Consider the following 17,620-nt stretch of genomic DNA (forward strand, 5'->3'; position numbering starts at 1 on the left):
CCGCGCGCCACGGGGCGGGGCGCCGGGTGCGGGCCGCGGCGGGGGCTCGGCACTCGCGCCCCGAGAGCCACTAGAGGCTGAGCCGTCGAGTGGCGTCGAGTGTTGCCGGTCGGATGTCCGCGGAGGGCGGCGGCTACTCGCCGTGTCCGGCGGAGGCGCTGCCGGAGCTGAGCGCGGCCGAGCTGGCGATGAGCCTGTCGCCCAAGTCGGTGCTGCAGCAGAACCTGTCGCAGCTGCAGCTGCAGCACTCCACGCCGTTCAGCGTCACCGACATCCTGTCGCCCATCGAGGAGTACCGCAAGCTGGAGCTGGCCAACAACCCGCCGTCGCCGTACAGGTGCGTGGATCGATCGGAGGGGGGGCCCTCCACCCGCTGATTTGTCGAGTGGCCCGAAGGTCTCGAGAGTGCTCGAGTCGCGCTCGTAGTCGAAGGATATAGTTCGGTGACGTTTGTTTGTGCAGGTATGTTGTGATCGTCGGTCAAGTGATGATGCGCTGTGAATGTGGGGTCAACGATGTGCTTTAGATATCTCGAGCCGGCTCGGACGTTTTATTTATGCCGCGTCTTATTCCATCGATTACGATAGAGAGCGTTGAGTTTCGATGGTATTTACGATGAATAGTAAAGGACTTCGAGTGCAGCCTTGAGACACCCGGCCGCGGCGGGACCACGTCATGCCCCTCGAGGCCTATATGCATATGTATGTACCTATGAATAATTAAACACACCTACCTAAGCACTTGATAACAATGACTTTCAGTTAATAATTACAAATCGAGTGAAGAGTTATGAAAGCTTTTAAAATAATTAGGTATTTTTAAGTGATAGATGTAGGAGTGATTAAACATTTCAAAAATATAACTTCAAGAAATTGGGAAAACATTTTAAAATTTTGTTGGATATGGAGATGAGGAAGATGTTCTACCTACCTTTAAGGTAGGCTTGTATTATTAATTACACCTTAATTAATTTGAATAGATACCTACCTACCTACCTACAAAGTGGGATTTTTTAAAACAAATAAATATTTGCTTAGGTATTTAAAGTAGGTAACAAAAATTAAGATTAAATTATTATTTTTTACATAAAACAAAATTCATTAAAATTTAAAAATAAAATGTATTAAAATAAAGGATAATTTTATTATTTTGGGCTTTTAGATATTCAGTTATTAATTAATGATTTTAAACCAACGCTTCTTAAACGCATATACCTAAGTAGGATAATTACATACATACATACAGGTACATATTACACTGAATTGCATCCTACCTTGAAGAACCTTGAAAATAAATCAAGAACTCTACATAAAAATTGAAATAAATTTCATTCAAGTTATCAATTAAAATTAATAGTTAGAAGGTCTATTTAAATTAAGAAAGTATAAAATTTAGGTTGGTACCTATTTGGTAAACATTTTCTGATTGGGCTTGATTACTCGCTTAGGCCTAAATCAATTTAATTTTAGTTAGTTTAAAATAAAGTATAAAAGTAGATAAATAGGTAGGTACCTAAAACCCAATGAAAAAATTATGGCTTTGAATGTAGGCCTATCATCTACCTACTTATTTTATATAATTAAATTTGACAGAATTAAGGATAGCTAATTATGTTTCAAGTTTGAAACATAATTAGCTATAGAATACGTAAAATATTTTTTCAGCAAATTTACATATCTAGAAAAATATAAATATACAAAAAGTTTGGAAAATTAAATAAGTATAAAAATTAAATTAAAATTTGTAAAGATAATAATATATCAATAGGACCTATTCCACGTATTAATGCACCTTACTCAGAACCTGCAACGGGAAGCTGGAAGAAATCTCTGATTAGAGATAAGCATTTCCAATGTACTTATTTTATTATAACTTTGTAACTACAATTTTGGCACATGAAAAATAAATATATAATATGATATACCTATATAAATTTACAAATATGTAACTGTCTACCTATACCTAGACGTTGCCGCCGTGTAGGTTTTTGTCGCCGTATTTTTTTTAAACTTGACTAACACACTGTCGTACGTCTGAACTGTAGAGCCTTAAATCTTAATTACCTACCTAGCTATATTTCTAATATTCGACAAAATATATTTTTATTATGTGAATCAAATATTGCCCCAAATATGGGGCAAATTGTAACACTCATGGGGCAAATAGGTTAAAAACAAAAATCTATAAATTATTTAAAAAAAAGTAATTTTATCAACTTGGATTCTACCTCGTAATTAGGTAGGTAGAATCCAAATAGGTACCTATCTACCTACCTATTGCGTATTTATAAATACCTTATCTAGATGATGCCCGCGACTTCATTTGCGTGAATTTAAATTTTTTAATCCCGTGGAAGTCTGATTTTCTGATTTTTTCGCATCTAAGTAGGCAGGTTTAAGTATTCGCATTCATAATATTAAAACTGTACCTACCTATGGATTAAGTAGGTGAAGTACGACCACCTACAGGTCAAAGATCTATCAAATATTAATCAATTAATTAATTATCATAATGCTAATTTGTGTTGACATATAAACATTATGCAAATAGATAGGTAGGTACCCACTACGTACGTTTCCTAGGTGTTGTATATCCTGGTGGAGGATATACTAATATTGGTAGAGTAACGTCACTTAAGTAGATAGGTAGGTACCTACTTACCCGTTTACTCTTAAAATATGGAATAAAAAATAGTACCTACCAACGGTCTATCTACCTATTTTAAATAGGTATTTTTAGGTAATTACATCTTTAATTTTGCCTATCATGACTAATCTCTAACTGTACCGTATCAATAGGGTCTTGGACTGTAGTAATAAAACGATGTGATGTTTTTTATAGTGGTAGTTTATGGGGCTAGAATTCATTATTATAGAGAATAATCAAAATCAAAATCATTTACCTATTCAAAATAGGTACCTACTGTGACGATGAGTCACAAACTACTACACTACTATTGCACACCTTTTGTTTTTCCGATTTTCTAGATTTGAAAGAAAGTGGTGATAATTACCTAATTACGTAAACTTAAAACTAAAGCTACGAGAGTTCCAAACGCACCCAAGTTTTTTCAATTTTTATTCCCGCAGAAATTACTTAAGTATCTACTCTATTATTTTGTGAAAAAATTGAAAAATATTTGTCATTTACGCCTTGTGCCTTCCATACAGCGTGACATTAGTAATTAATTATGTTACAGTTTCGGAAAATCTATTTTTTTTTAATTATTTTCTTTTTTAATGAATTCAGATAGCCCCATAAACTACCTCTACCTCTTAGAATAAAAACCCTCTACCTATACAAAACATCACATCATTTTATTACAACAGTCCAAGACTCCTTTGAGTTTATTGCTGTTCTGTGTTTTGTGTTCGGCGAATTTTTTCATAAGTTTGGCAAATCAGCTGGCTGGCAGATACGGCATTCTGTGACAGCAAATAATTGCCCCTGTAGTGTATTAGATAGTTAGATAGATTTAAAAAAATCTATATTCGCGATAAAAAAAAACATTTGGGTTAGTGTGAATGTGCGGAACTATGGTAGGTAGGTCTAGGTACGACTGCCGTCGGATCGAACACGACCCGCGTGCTTAATCACATCACATGGTAGAGGATCTTGACGATTCAAAAGTACTTGTAAAAGTCTAATTGAATAAAAATATTTTGAATTTGAATTTTGAATTCGGTGAATGCCTGGTCAACCCTTATAGGTAATGTACTGGAACTACTAGGAACTTAGCACGTGCTTAGGTAGACACATAGACTCGACTTTTTAAACTCAAACTCTTTTATGTAGTTATAGTTACAAACCTACAAAGTATACAGCTACCTATTTAGGTATACAGACAGACAGACAGATGGACGGAAGGACAGAAGTAAGTATGGACAGCGGAGGCTTAGTAATAGGCAACTTTGGCAACCTTCGGGTAGTTACGGAACCTAAAAATTATCAAACTAAAAATTTCTACAAATACTTACCTTTGTTAAGACTGATCTTGATGGCGTTGAAATCTAATATAAGGTGAGAATATCATTGCAAGAAAGCTTTTATCCAAGATTTTAGTCTATGTCGGTTAGTCTGGTTCTCCTCATTTCTGATTTGACCACACTCCCTAGTTTATCTTTCGCCTGACCCAGGAGTCGAACCCCGGACCTCAAGATCCGCAGCCACCGAGTCAGTTCAAACAGTGAAGCAGTTAGTAGTAGGAAGACACGTTTAAGTAGTTTTGCATAACACGACATGTGTCGGAGTGTTGACATGCGCCGCCGAGTGGTCGTGGACTCACGCCTGTCCACTGTGTACGCCATGTCAACACGATGGATAAATAAAAAATACCAGTATTGGGTATGCTGGTGAAATAATTGCGCATAGTTATTACACCTAATATCTAATAGTACAGGCTAAAGTGTTAGGAACAAAATTTGTCTAGTTATCAGTTCTCAAAATGTCTCAGGGCTCATTTTTGTATTACAAAAAAGGGCAATACGCGCAATTTATAACTTAAAACCACGCGATTCACTTCGAGAAAAATTTAAGGAAATAGGTATCCTTACCGTAGCCTCTCAATATATTTACAACAACATAATTTTTGTAAGACAAAATATTCTTAGTTACAAGAGAGTTGGCGATCTACACAACAGGCTGACTAGACACCGTAACAGGCTTGCGACTCCTACGCTCCGCCTCAGGAAGGTCCAAAAGTCATTTGTGGGAATGGGTATAATCTTTTATAACAAAATTCCTCAGCCAATTTTGGACTTGCCTTTACACAGGTTAAAAAAATCTATTAAAAATATGCTCCTGAGAAAAGCATATTATACTATCGAAGATTATGTAAATGATAAAAAAGCGTGGATTTGACCTGCAATTCGCTCCAGCAATGCGCAGGACTTCAATTGCTTTTATACATGGCATAATATTGTATATCAAATCTTTGAAAAGAGCAACCGCCGAGTTTCTTGCTGGTTCTTCTCGGTAGGAAAGGCATTCCGAACCAGTGGTAGATGCTTTTGACGATTCAAAAGAACTTGTAAAAGTCTAATTGAATAAAAATATTTTGAATTTGAATTTGAATTCAGACCCCTTAGTGCTTGAAGCCTTCTAACAGTCATCATGATCAATCCATTACAGCCATCGTAGCAAAACTTTGAAATCAGACTCTCAGACTTGGGCGCGTTTGGAACCCCCGTAGCTTTAGTTTTAAGTTACGTAATTAATTATCACCACTTTATCATACTTTAACAATTTCGACCATTAAAGAAGTAGGTACAATTGTACCTACTTTGAATAAATGATTTTGACTTCTGACTTTTGACTTTTAATCTAAAAAAATTGTAGGCAGGAAAATTAATAGAAATTGTATAATAATTTTTTTAATAAAATGTTATCTAAGGTCTTTATTTACAAAAATACTATAAATACTTATATAAAAATTATAATACAAAGGACCTTCACGTCTCGTGGAGACCACGGATGATCGGAGGTCTGGCAGTTACCTCAGTCAGCATATTATTAGCACACGAGTAGATAACCAATAGGTATTAGTCTGGCCATTAGAATCTGCCTCGTTAAAATGATTTGGATGACATTTTCGTTTTGTAAGTGTTCAGGTAGATTCTTATATTATTAACCCCCGACCCAAAATGAGGGGTGTTATAAGTTTGACATGTGTATCGGTGTATCTGTGTATCTGTCTGTGGCATCGTAGCTCCTAAACTAATGAACTGATTTAAATTTAGTTTTTATTTGTATGAAAGGTGGCTTGATCGAGAGTGTTCTTAGCTTGTAATCCAAGAAAATCGGTTCAGCCGTTTGAAAGTTATCAGCTCTTTTCTAGTTACTTCACTTGTCGGGGGTGTTATAAATTTTTAATTTACACTTGTAATCTACCACGTTTACCTACCGCAAATGATTAACCCCTTAAATTCTTATTTTGAGCTCATACCTACCACACTTTAATTAATTATTATTAATCAAACTAACAAAACGTTGTCAAGTGAATTGAAAGAAAACAACCGAAGTTCTAATTTTAAATTAAATTATCCCCAATTAAAATGGCCTAGTCTAAATTTCCCGCCCTGTCAAAATTCAATTTGTCAAGTCAAACAGCGCGGGCGTAGGGTCTTTCCCATGTATCTTCAGGCTATTTTAATGGCAATTTCTATTCAGTAATGTGTAAAGTCTAAAATCGTGTACAACTTTAGAAATTGTTTTACTTGAATTAAATAGGTTTTAAAGCTCATTCGCACAGGCGTTAGGAAAACCGTTAAAGGCCAATTCACACCAATTGCGTACACGTGACACGTGAAAAAATTCGTTTCATAAAATCGCCACATTAACAGCTCTGTCACACAGGCTGCGTAAGCGTAGACGTAGCGCGTACCATTGCGTTGTAATGTATGGAACTGTATGAAACATGGCACACCGCTTGCGTAAATCGTGGACGCGTAACCCGGTGTGTAAAGGTGCCAACGCACTCGAACTGAGCTGCAGCGGCACTGCGCGCAACGGCAGGCTCGCTGCCCATATTCTCTCCAGCCGCGACGCGCGGCAACAGGTGCTGAAGCGCTGTGCAGCGCCGCTTTAGTGCGATATGCTCCATACAAAATGATAGAAATAATATTCTGTCGCGATGTGCCGCGTAGTGCAGTCTCGTGCAATGCAGCTGCAGTTCAGTTCTAGTGCGTACGCGCGTTTAGGGGTTTATACGCGTCACTACGCACGTGCCACGTGTACTTGCTGCACACGCAATTGGTATGAATCGGCCTTTAACCGCACCGATTTGTTCTCATCCGTGCGAAAGAGCCTTTACATTGAGTCTGTTAGGGTAGTAGAAGATTAAATTGTGTAAACAGGGATTAGGCAGATAAGCCGCGCTTTGTTCGCTAGTGACTGGCGCCATGACACTCTGACAGCGGTAATGGGTAACGGTAAACTGCGTGTGGCAGATTTGGGTCAAGCCTATTCAAAAGGCTACATTAAAAATAAAATTATCATCGTCGACGGCCATGTTGAAAAATATTTTTTCGTTTCCAGTTAAATAAATCAACTTCTCTATTGAAATAAGCATAATGTTACAATATAGATAGTACGCGTCAGGTTGAGATGGCGATCGGGGTATGAGGCGGGGGACACCCGCGCTCACCCACTGCGGCTATGCGGGTGTGTGTGGCGTCCCCACCCCGGTTGCCATCTCAACCTGTCGCGCACTATAGGTACCTATCTAGATACCTATAGGTATTAGGTATACCTAAATAATGTTCCGTCTACATCAATACCTAGGTACTACTTAAGTACTATCATAAATGTTAAAGTGTGCCTACTTATTTGTTACCTTTTCACGGCACATCCGCTTAACCGATTTTGATGCAATTTGTACCGAGATCCCGAAGATAGATCTAGGATATGTAGGTAGCTCTTACCTACCTATTTTTACTTAAGTTTTATTTTTAAAGGCTACATTAAAAATACTTAGTTATCATCGCCGACCGCCTCTATTTATGTTTTTTTTTTCCTCTTCATATCTCTTCCATCTGCGATCAGTCCTTGGACTATGACTCTATTTATGTTGATGAAAAAATATTTTAGCGTTCCCACTTAGATAATAAGTTCAGTTATAGGTAATAAATAATAATATTATGTAAGTACTGAGATGGATACTATCTATACTCGTTCAGTCTTACTATCATCATGATCAACCCATTACCAGCCCACTACTGAGCACGGATCTCCTCTCGGAATGAAAAGGGTTTGGCAATAGTCCACCTGACTGGCCAAGTGTGGGCTGGTAGACTTCACACACCTTTTTTTTATCCGCTGGTAAAAATGTGTAAAGCATTATGGAGGACTCTCAGGCATCAGCTTTGCTGACGATGTTTTTATTCACCGTTAAAGCATGTGATGTTTAATTTCTTTAAACGGAAATCGCTCCGAAAAGAGCCTTGGATTGAACCCCTGATCTCCCCAATGTGAGGCAGTCGTCTTAACCCCTAGCTAGGCTACCACGGCTGTTACAAATGCGCAGATACATCCCGCCAGTATCGTTCAGAGATGTTTTTAGGTGACGCCAACAGTGTTCTAACTCATGTCATCCATTCCAGGTCCAACTCGTCCGGGAGCAGTATAAACTCGCCCCTCGGGCCGGCGGCGTCGTGCGGCATGGCGGCCAACCCGTACGCCGTGCCGCTGTACGGCGGCGCGCCCGTGCAGGGCTACGGCTGCGCGCCCGCCGACCTGCCGCACTACGGCGACATGCGCGGCGCCGGCTGGTACCCCGCCTCCAACGACCCCAGGTTTGCCAGTGAGTCGCCGGCATGATTATTATTACCTTCTAAAACTTTGGTGCCTCGGCGGTATGCCCAATCAACGTACGAGTACGTCGGATTTGCCCTATTAGCGTACGAGTACGTCACGCGTCTAGTACGGCTACGACTATGAACCGGTGAATTAGCCACATTACGTAACGGTGGCGTAGAAAGAACGTAGGTTTGAAAGTGGATAGGTTTTCGGCGGAATATGTTACTAGTAGGTTCTTACATTTTGAGCCTGAAGGCTTGTTTTGAAAGCCGTACTGCTTTATGGCGGCGCACCCGTGCAGGACCACGGTTGCGCGCCGGCGCGGCGGATCGCTGCACCTCTATTTTGCCCTTTTAACGTACGTCATGCCTAAATAGGGCTAAAAAGAAAGAAAAATATTTATTTATAAATTGAGTCAACCTTTCTATAGGTAGGACCTCATAGAAAGAGACACCTAGGTGTACCAGTGAGTTACCGATATGATTATTACTACCTACTCTCTAGATCTTTTCGTGCCCCGGCGATTTTTCCCTATTAACGTACGAGTAGGTACGACACGCGTCATAGTACGGCTACGACTATGAACCCGCGAATTAACCCCGTTGCTAGCGCTCGCGTAGCAAGAACGCAAGTTTGTAAGTGAGACCTTATACGCATGGCTAAGGTTTGGAATACTCTTCCGCGATCAGTGTTTCCTACCAATTACAATCCGGGTATCTTTAAAACAAGAGTGAATAGGCACCTTCTAGGTAAACGCGTCCCATCTTAGACCACATCATCACTTTCCATCAGGTGTGATTGTGGTCAAGCGCTTACCTATAGAGAATTAAAAAAAAAAGAGTAGGATTTTGGCAGAGTATGTAGACAACTAGTAGGTTAATGTTCTGACCCCCATGCCGTTATAATATGTCAGGCTCGTGGAGGGCTATGGCCACGCGTCCGCCGACCTGTGACATAATTACCTGTGACAGGCTGGTATCCAGCCTCCAACCACCAGCCAGTGAGTCGCCGGCATGTTTATCACCTACTACTTATAATAGTTACGATTACTTTCGTGCTCCGACGTATGTATGTTTTACACTAGCGAATTAGGAACACGTCCTGTAATATTAACTAAATGTAAGTGTTGAAGAAAAAAAATGACGATGAACTGTGATAACGCGTCTAACTTCTTACTTAGTGCTACGATAACCTAACTTCGTAGCGCTCGCGTAGCAAACTAGAAAGACCGTCTAAGTAGTTTTCCAGTGTAATTACTTCAACGGAATAATTCTTAGTTCTTTCAGGGTTATCTTTTAGCTATGAAAAATACTTACTGTTTACTAGTTTTACATTATTAGTTTTATAGGTAAAGTATTTTCAATTGAAAAAAAACAACTTAATATTGTTTAGATCTTTATTACCGTAGCGAGGTATATAGCCCTTCTACATAAACCACTTTCATGAATAGGTTTGATTCAAATGTTTGTAACGGTTTGTTTACATTAATTATTTCTCTACATTAAAATAGGCCTATCTATACAAAGGGCCGCCTTTATCATGGATTAGATTTCGACTCTACTAACTTACCTACCTACTAACTTATTTTCTTCTGCCTAATAGACTTCATTCATACTTATGACTTAAGTTTTTTTAAATTCTGTTGTAGGTACCTACGTATCTAAATTAATCTAAGTACATTTCCTTTCTCTGTAGGGAAAAGGGTAAAGTCTCTGAACCCGAATTTCTCTATCAGTTAGTCAGTTTTGCCTTTTAGATCCCCATCGAAATCTTAGTTTTCAGTCAAAAAAATCATTTCACAAAAAAACTGGACGATGATAGAATAATTTGTAACCACGTTAAATAAGGCTTCACCGACAAATAGCGCGTAATAGCCCCACTCGTCCAAAATGGCGGACAGTCGATACATGCGCGCGCATCGCGGCCGCCTCACAACACGCTGCCACACTCGCCTACTGTGCCTTACTGAAAGATGATACCTACCTACCTAATTATACCTTAGTTACAGTTATCTGTTTAATCAACTAAGTACATGTAGCTACAGATTAGAGTTAAGTCTTGTTATAAGCTACACTCTGGTACCTACTATGTACCTACAGGAATTCTAGGTACTTTATTTCACAAAAGGGTTTAAAGGCACAGTGCGACTGCCAAACTTGACACCTTTGAGAACATCATGGAGAACTTTTATTTTCTCTCTTCATTTCATTTCAATCATCTACTCGAACTTAGTTAATTATAAACACAGATAGCCATCCTCTTTAAACTGTGAAAGTTTATGTGAGGATGGTTATCCGGCTATGCGGTTCACGTCCGCCTCTTTTCTTCGGTTTTTGACGTAATTTTTTTCTTTCACGTATACTTAGTAAGAAGTCTATGCGTATAGTTGTCGGTTAGTGTAAGGTTACTAAGTAAGAGCCGCCGACGACGGCGCGCGGGCACGCGTGTTGCTCACGCAGCTTCCAGCGAGACGAGCTAATGGTGTTGACTCTTCGACTCTAATCTTGCAATTCGAGACAATTTAAACTGCCTCTTTTATTGCTTCAACAACAGGGGGCTTAACGCCATAAATCAATAGGTACGTAGGTATAATGCGTAAAAAATACTTCTCACGCGCAATTTTAAATATGTCAAAAGTACGATTTTAGACCTTACTTTAAAATGAGTGAACCGTACTTTTGACATAACAGTTTACCAGTAGAGTTAAGACAAAAAGTTTTTGACAAAAGTAGGTAGGTATAATAATATATCCTAGGTATTGTCTCGTACAGTAGTCTCAAATCCGACGATTTTACGTTACGTGTGTGTAAACAATGCGGCATGTCCTCAACACAAACACACCTGCACGACAAGCCGCCGCTCCCGGCGCGGCTTATGTTACACGCTACGATGAAACCGATACCCTCACGACTGGGTAAAGATGCCTTGTGAGATGTGACATTCTGAAGTTTTTTTTTAAGAATATTAGCCAAGCTAATCATTACTAATATTCCCCTTTCCCCTCCAATTAAGCGTAAAGCTACGGAGGAGCTACTAGCCAGGAGTGTGTACGACAATAGTGCAACGGGTAGGGTTTGAACCACCGACCTTTCGGAATTCAGTCCGCTCCTCAACCGTTGAGTTATCGAGGCTCAAAATTGTATCGATTTTCAGAGGAACGGCCATTCTCGAAAGTAAAATTGATATTTTTGGGGGAGGAGAATTGGAGCGAAGTGTGGCCTAGTGAGTCTGCGTGAGAGTGAAGGCATCGGCCTCGTAGCCAGGGTTTCGGGGTTCGCCTCGCGGGAACGCGCCTCTTACTTTTCGCAGTTATCGGCGTTTTAATTTAAGGCCGTTTAAATTAATTTTTATTCAGATACCTACCTAACTAACTTGAAAAATAACGGAATGTCATACAAACTTTCATCCCCAATCTAACCCCCTTTGAGGTGAAATTTCCAAAAACACGTATTTCTTCGCATTTAACCAAAACCCCTCGGTAGATACCAAATACTAATTTTCATCGATACCTATATCTAAGTACTTATAACTTGAAAACTTTCATAATAAACTTTTGTTTCCTATTTAACTTGTCTTGCTGGTTCTTCTCGGTAGGAACGGCATTCCGAACCAGTGGTAGATTATTTTGACGTTCAAAAGCACTTGTAAAAGTTTATTTGAATAAAAATACCTACCTACTTTGAATTTGAATTAACCTGATGGAACTGCCAAAAATCCTTTCATAGTTTCGTGATTAAAGATACCCTATGCCCAGTTTAAAATTTCAAGTTACTAATCCAAGAGGCTTAGACTGCGCATTGATAGATCAGTCAGAGAGCTTTTCCATTTAGATTAAATTATGTATCTTCCATACAAAAATGCTCTACTGAGCGGGTTCTATTACGACATTCAATTACTATTCAACCGCTATACCGAAATCGATTATTCGCTTGCCAACTAATTCCGAAAGTGCACTCGATTCAAGATGGCGCTGACCCGTCAACCACTCCACTATAGACAATACAAATCGAAGAACTCGGGAACTTGATTCCAATTCCAAAACTGTAGTTGAAAACCGAGTAGGTAGTTGCGGAGAAAGTTCAAATAGGACTACTCAGACTAAAGGGACGATAGAAGGGACGATGGATTTTTATTTCATCCATCCATACTAATATTATAAATGCGAAAGTGTGTCTGTCTGTCTGTCTGCTACGTTTTTACGGTCCAACTGCTGAACCGATTTTATTGAAATTTGGTACAGACATGGGATACATCCCGGGGAAGGACATAGGCTCCTTTATATCCCGGAAAATCAAAGAGTTCCTACGGGATTAAAAAAACCGAAATCCGCGGGGGCATCCTCTGGTTTTTTCTAAATTATGCCTACGACTTGAACCGCGTGAATTTAGGTTCTAAATAACTTTGTGGGAATTCTTCGATTTTCCGGGATGAAAAGTAGCCTATATCTGTTTCCGGGATGCAACCTACGAGTATCTCTGTACCGGATAGGTGATGGCCATGGCATCGTCAGCGTAGATTTAGGTTTCCTAAAATTTCATGGGAACTCTTTGATTTTCCAGAGTAAAAAGTAGCCTATGTCTTTCTCCGGGTTGCAAGCTTTCTCTGTAGGTACTAAATTTTATCAAAACGTCGTGAAAAGCTAGCAGACAGACAGACACTCTTTCGCGTTTATATCTAATAATTAATAGGTATATATGTGAGTAGTATGGACTAGTTATGGATTATAATATTAATAATATCAAATTAAAAGACTGTGTAATTACTTTATGTAAACGTCCCTAATAACGTCCACTTGAGATGAAAACAAAGATGGCGGCTGGAAATTAGGCGGGAAACGAGCCGTGACTGACGTCTGACGGCCGACTACATAAATCCGGCATTAATTGATTTGTATCCATGCAGGTGCATGCATGGCTGGATTAATATTTAATTTATTTGGATTAACTACAGAAATCAAAATGCTATGCTCTTCAGTATTTAAATAAATAGGGGAAACTGTGGGGCTAGTTCTTGTTCATTTTCAAAAATTCTTAGATAGGTATCACTTTTAAAACTTTTCGGAGTTTTGTACGTTTTAAGCAATTAAATCATAAATGTTTGCTTTAACGGTGAAAGAAAACATCATGAGGAAACCTGCATGCCTGAGAGTTCTCCGTAATGTTCTCAAAGCCACATTTGGCCAGCGTGGCAGACTATGGCTTGAACCCTTCTTATTCTGAGAATAGACTCGTGCTCTGTAGTGGACCGGCGATGGGTTGATTATGATGATTCGAGATAGTATGCAAACTTGTACCAGGTACAGGACGTCTACGGACGTCTTGTCGAAACAACCAGCCTCGCTAACAAACGGTTCTCGACAAGCCGTCAATGGCCGTCGGGCAAACAATAACATCTTTAAGTTCAAGCACCGCGCTTATAAACACCATTATGATGTGCATATGCGAGAAAATGTTTGATTGCTTCCCTATTTATCGTACACTATCGAATAATAATTACTGAGGAACTATTTAATTTTATCAATCAACGTTCGTTTGTCTTCAGACTAGGTACATCATAAACTAGTTGTGACAAGCGATCAAATTATTATCAGACTATAACAAAATAACAAAACAATTTCTGCAATTCACAAGAACCAATTTAAGAGCTTTTAGATAGGTAAAAAAATAAGCATTTAAAGAATCTTCTACACTAGGTAAAATCAGCATAAAAGTTAGTCCTAAAAACCAATCACCGGCCCACTACTGATCACGGGTTTCCTCTCAGAATGAGAAAGGTTTAGGTCATTAGGAATTGGCAGACGGAACACACCTTTGAGAACACTAAGGAGAACTCTCAAGCATGCAGGTTCACTCACGATATTTTCCTTCACCATTAAAGCAAGTGATATTTTAAATTGCCAAAAATTACCTAAAGTGGCAAAAAGCCTCTAGGCTATCTCAAGAAGGTAATACCTACCTATAATTTCATAACTAGGTATTTTTCATTGTAAAAATACTTAGGTACCTACTCATTATCATCTACCCACTTAGTAAGTGATCCTTACTGATATTTGCGTGTAAAAACAAAACAAAGAAATAATATAGACGAGATGCCGTAACTACCTACTTAATGAGATATTAAAAACACATTAAAATCAATTAGATATGCGAAGAAGTGTAAAAACTAGACAAAGATAAGCGAGGTGTAACAAAACTTCTAAACAGAAGCTAATAAGGCATAGTTTAATGAGATACAAAAACACACGAGTAATTTGCTTCCACTCATCTCAGTAGGTACTTGAAGAGATTAAACGGTGGATTGTACGTGTCGGACAAAAAACAAGCTCTCCGGTACCGTGTGCCGAATTATTACGAAACACTACAAAAATATTGAGAAGGACATAGCATGGGCACTGGGAAGTATACAGGGTGTAATTCGGGGGAAATTGAGGCAAAGGTATTCCGTATTAATCCTTTCTGTTTCTTGCGTATTTAAAAACAAAACAAAGCAATAAGACAGGTCTCTATCTCTTAAACCGTAATAAGTAACCGTATAACTACTGAAATGGTAAGAAATACGTTAAATTAAAATCAATTAGAATATTCGTAGAAGTGTCAAAACTAGACAATGATAAACGAGGTGTAAGCCGTGCAACACAACTTCAGAAGCTCATAAGGCATAGGTTAATGAGATACAAAAACACACGAGTAATTTGCTTCCACTCCTCTCAGTAGGTACTTGAAGAGATTAAACGGTGGATTGTACGTGTCGGACAAAAAACAAGCTCTCCGGTACCGTGCACCGAATTATTACGACACACTACAAAAATATTGAGAAGGACATAGCATGGGCACTGGGCAGTATACAGGGTGTAATTCAGGGGGAGTTGAAGCCAAGATACTATTTGAACTGAAAAACCTTATAATAAATGCCCTTACAGCTATCTACCCTGAAAAAATGTATCAAGTATAGTATCTCATGGTCCGTGACCTCACTTTTTTTTTAGGCTCCTACTGAAAACCAGCGCTGCAGCTTGCTGCAGCATTATGCTGAGTGGGAAACATAGGTCTATGTTTGGTCACATGTGACACATTCATTTTAGTACATTTTAGCTCATAAGTATAATATTATGTAGTATAACTCGATTAGTTTTAAGATACATTGTAGTTTTACAGTGACCTAATAAAAAAAGTTTTCTTTCTTTCTTTCAAGTATGAAAAAATGAAATATTATAAATGCTAACTTTAGTGTGTTTGTCTATCTGCTTCCTTTGCACAATCAACTCGCTTAACATTTACCATTCATTCATTCTTTGCCAAACATTCTGCTGCGATGGCAATATACTGTGTCTAAAAAAACCAGCCAAGTGCGAGTCGGATTCGCACAGGAAGGGTTCCACGCACCATCGTCCAAGATATAACACTTTGAATTTTTTTTATTTTTCATGGCGGCAATTTTGAAATTTTTAGTATTTATTGCTATGTTCCAGCCACATTAACGGCCAACAACGCGATGTTGAACGGCGTTTCCCGTAAAACGTAGATGTAGCCACGATCGACCTACAACGGTATTCAGAATGCCGTTTGGCGTTAGACGATTATATCCCCAATTCAATTGACGTGTGGCCACTCAGTCTTAACGCGTTGATTATTATTATCGAGCTAATTATGGCATTGTTGGGTACAAGGTTGGGTATTGATGTTAACTCGCAACATTATAGGTAGATAGCGGCAATAGAAATACCTACACATTCTGTGTAAATCAGGTCTCTACCGATAGTTTCAATTATCCTTGACCTCTCCCAAAAGTGATCACCCTGTAGAAAGCATAGTCCGCTACCCCCTGAGATCGTACCTGGTAAAAGGGAGTCGTCAGTGGTACTGTGTAGGCAGAGACAAAATAAGCAATTCCAAACGATCGGCTCTATGTTTGTCCACCACTAGAGTCTTGGCTGGGTAAATAAGAGGTCCCACGTCCGCAAATAACAGGAGGTCGATGCAGTTGACGGCAGGGCTACCGACTGCAAAGCGATACCTCAGTTCCAAAGAAATTCATTTAGTTTGAGATAAGAACAACAAGATAAACAAAAATAAATAAATAATTTTTTATTCAATTAAACTTTTGCAAGTACTTTTGAATCGTCAAATGTTGTATATCACGGGTTCGGAATGCCTTTCCTACCGAGAAGAACCAGCAGAAAATCGGCGGTTGCACTTTTCAAATACTTATTTGATATACAATATTATGACATGTAGGTATAATTGAAAACGTAATTGAAGTCCCTTGCATTGCTGGAGCGAGCTGCAGGTCAAATGCACGCTCTTTTATCATTCTAGCTAGCTGATGTCCGCGACTTCGTCCGCATGGATTTAGGTTTTTCAAAATCCCGTGGAAATTCCTTGATTTTCCGGGATGAAAAGTAGCCTATGTGCTAAGTAGTTTTTGTGTGAAAGAGTAGCTAACATACACACGCACATACATACATACACACAAACTTTCTCCTTTATAATATTATATAATATAATTTTTAGTTGTATTGTGGTTGTATTATATGCTTTTTTCAGGAGCATATTTTAATAGATTTTTTAAACTTGTGTAAAGGCAATTAAAAATGTAACTAAAATAATTGTAAATTGCTACCTATCGCACACCATTTTAATGGTAAATAGATACACTGGACATCTATGATATCGCAAATATTCTAATAGAATTTTAAAAAAAAAGTTAAAAAGTTGAAAAAAAAAAAAGTTGAAAACTAAAACCCGACTGCGATCGTCTTAATTAACGCTGAAATATTATAGTAAAATTGTTTATCTGTCGTTTGGTATACACAGAATCTGGATACAAACATGCACACACACATACATAGGTAAATACATAGACTGCTAAAATCATAACATTGGCTTTGCCGCAGTCGGGTAAAAAGTAATCTCAGAATTTTATATTCCCGATGTGTGGTGGTAGCCCTAGTCGAAGGCTCCGGTAAAATTATTCTACGGTAAAGCGATGCAAGGTGAAATGTGTGTATTTAGATAAATACTGTAGGTACCTACGCCGATGCCGCTCACCACTCGAGACGTTGCGAATGTGATTCTTGTATCGTATCGGATTTCATGACACCTCGGGAAATTAATTTATAGATTCGAAATTCAAATTTTTATTTTGCACTTCTGCTTTTCTAGTGAGGTTTGTAACTTAAAAATTAATAACAAGTGAAGGTTACAGTAACTAGAATAGAGCTGATAACTTTCAAACGGCTGAACCGATTTTCTTGGATTATAGCTAAGAACACTCTGCATCAAGCCACTTTAAAAAAAAACTGAATTAAAATCGGTTCATTACTTTA

At 38.7% G+C, this 17,620-nt stretch overlaps 1 protein-coding gene across 2 annotated transcripts in view; it reads left to right on the forward strand.

Moving 5' to 3' along the window:
• The first annotated feature begins 53 nt into the window (after nucleotides 1–53).
• The window catches only part of LOC123874960 (homeobox protein Nkx-2.4-like), a 64,707-nt gene continuing 47,140 nt past the window's right edge, over nucleotides 54–17,620 (forward strand). The window contains exons 1-2 of one of the 2 annotated variants that reach the window (XM_045920558.1): nucleotides 54–337; nucleotides 8,100–8,299. In XM_045920558.1, coding sequence (XP_045776514.1) covers nucleotides 114–337; nucleotides 8,100–8,299 — 424 coding nt within the window. In that variant the 5' untranslated portion in view covers nucleotides 54–113. The other variant, XM_045920559.1, reaches the window with a different exon arrangement.

The sequence above is a fragment of the Maniola jurtina genome, chromosome 19 (assembly GCF_905333055.1).
Source record: "Maniola jurtina chromosome 19, ilManJurt1.1, whole genome shotgun sequence".
Classification (NCBI taxonomy): Eukaryota; Metazoa; Arthropoda; class Insecta; order Lepidoptera; family Nymphalidae; genus Maniola; species Maniola jurtina.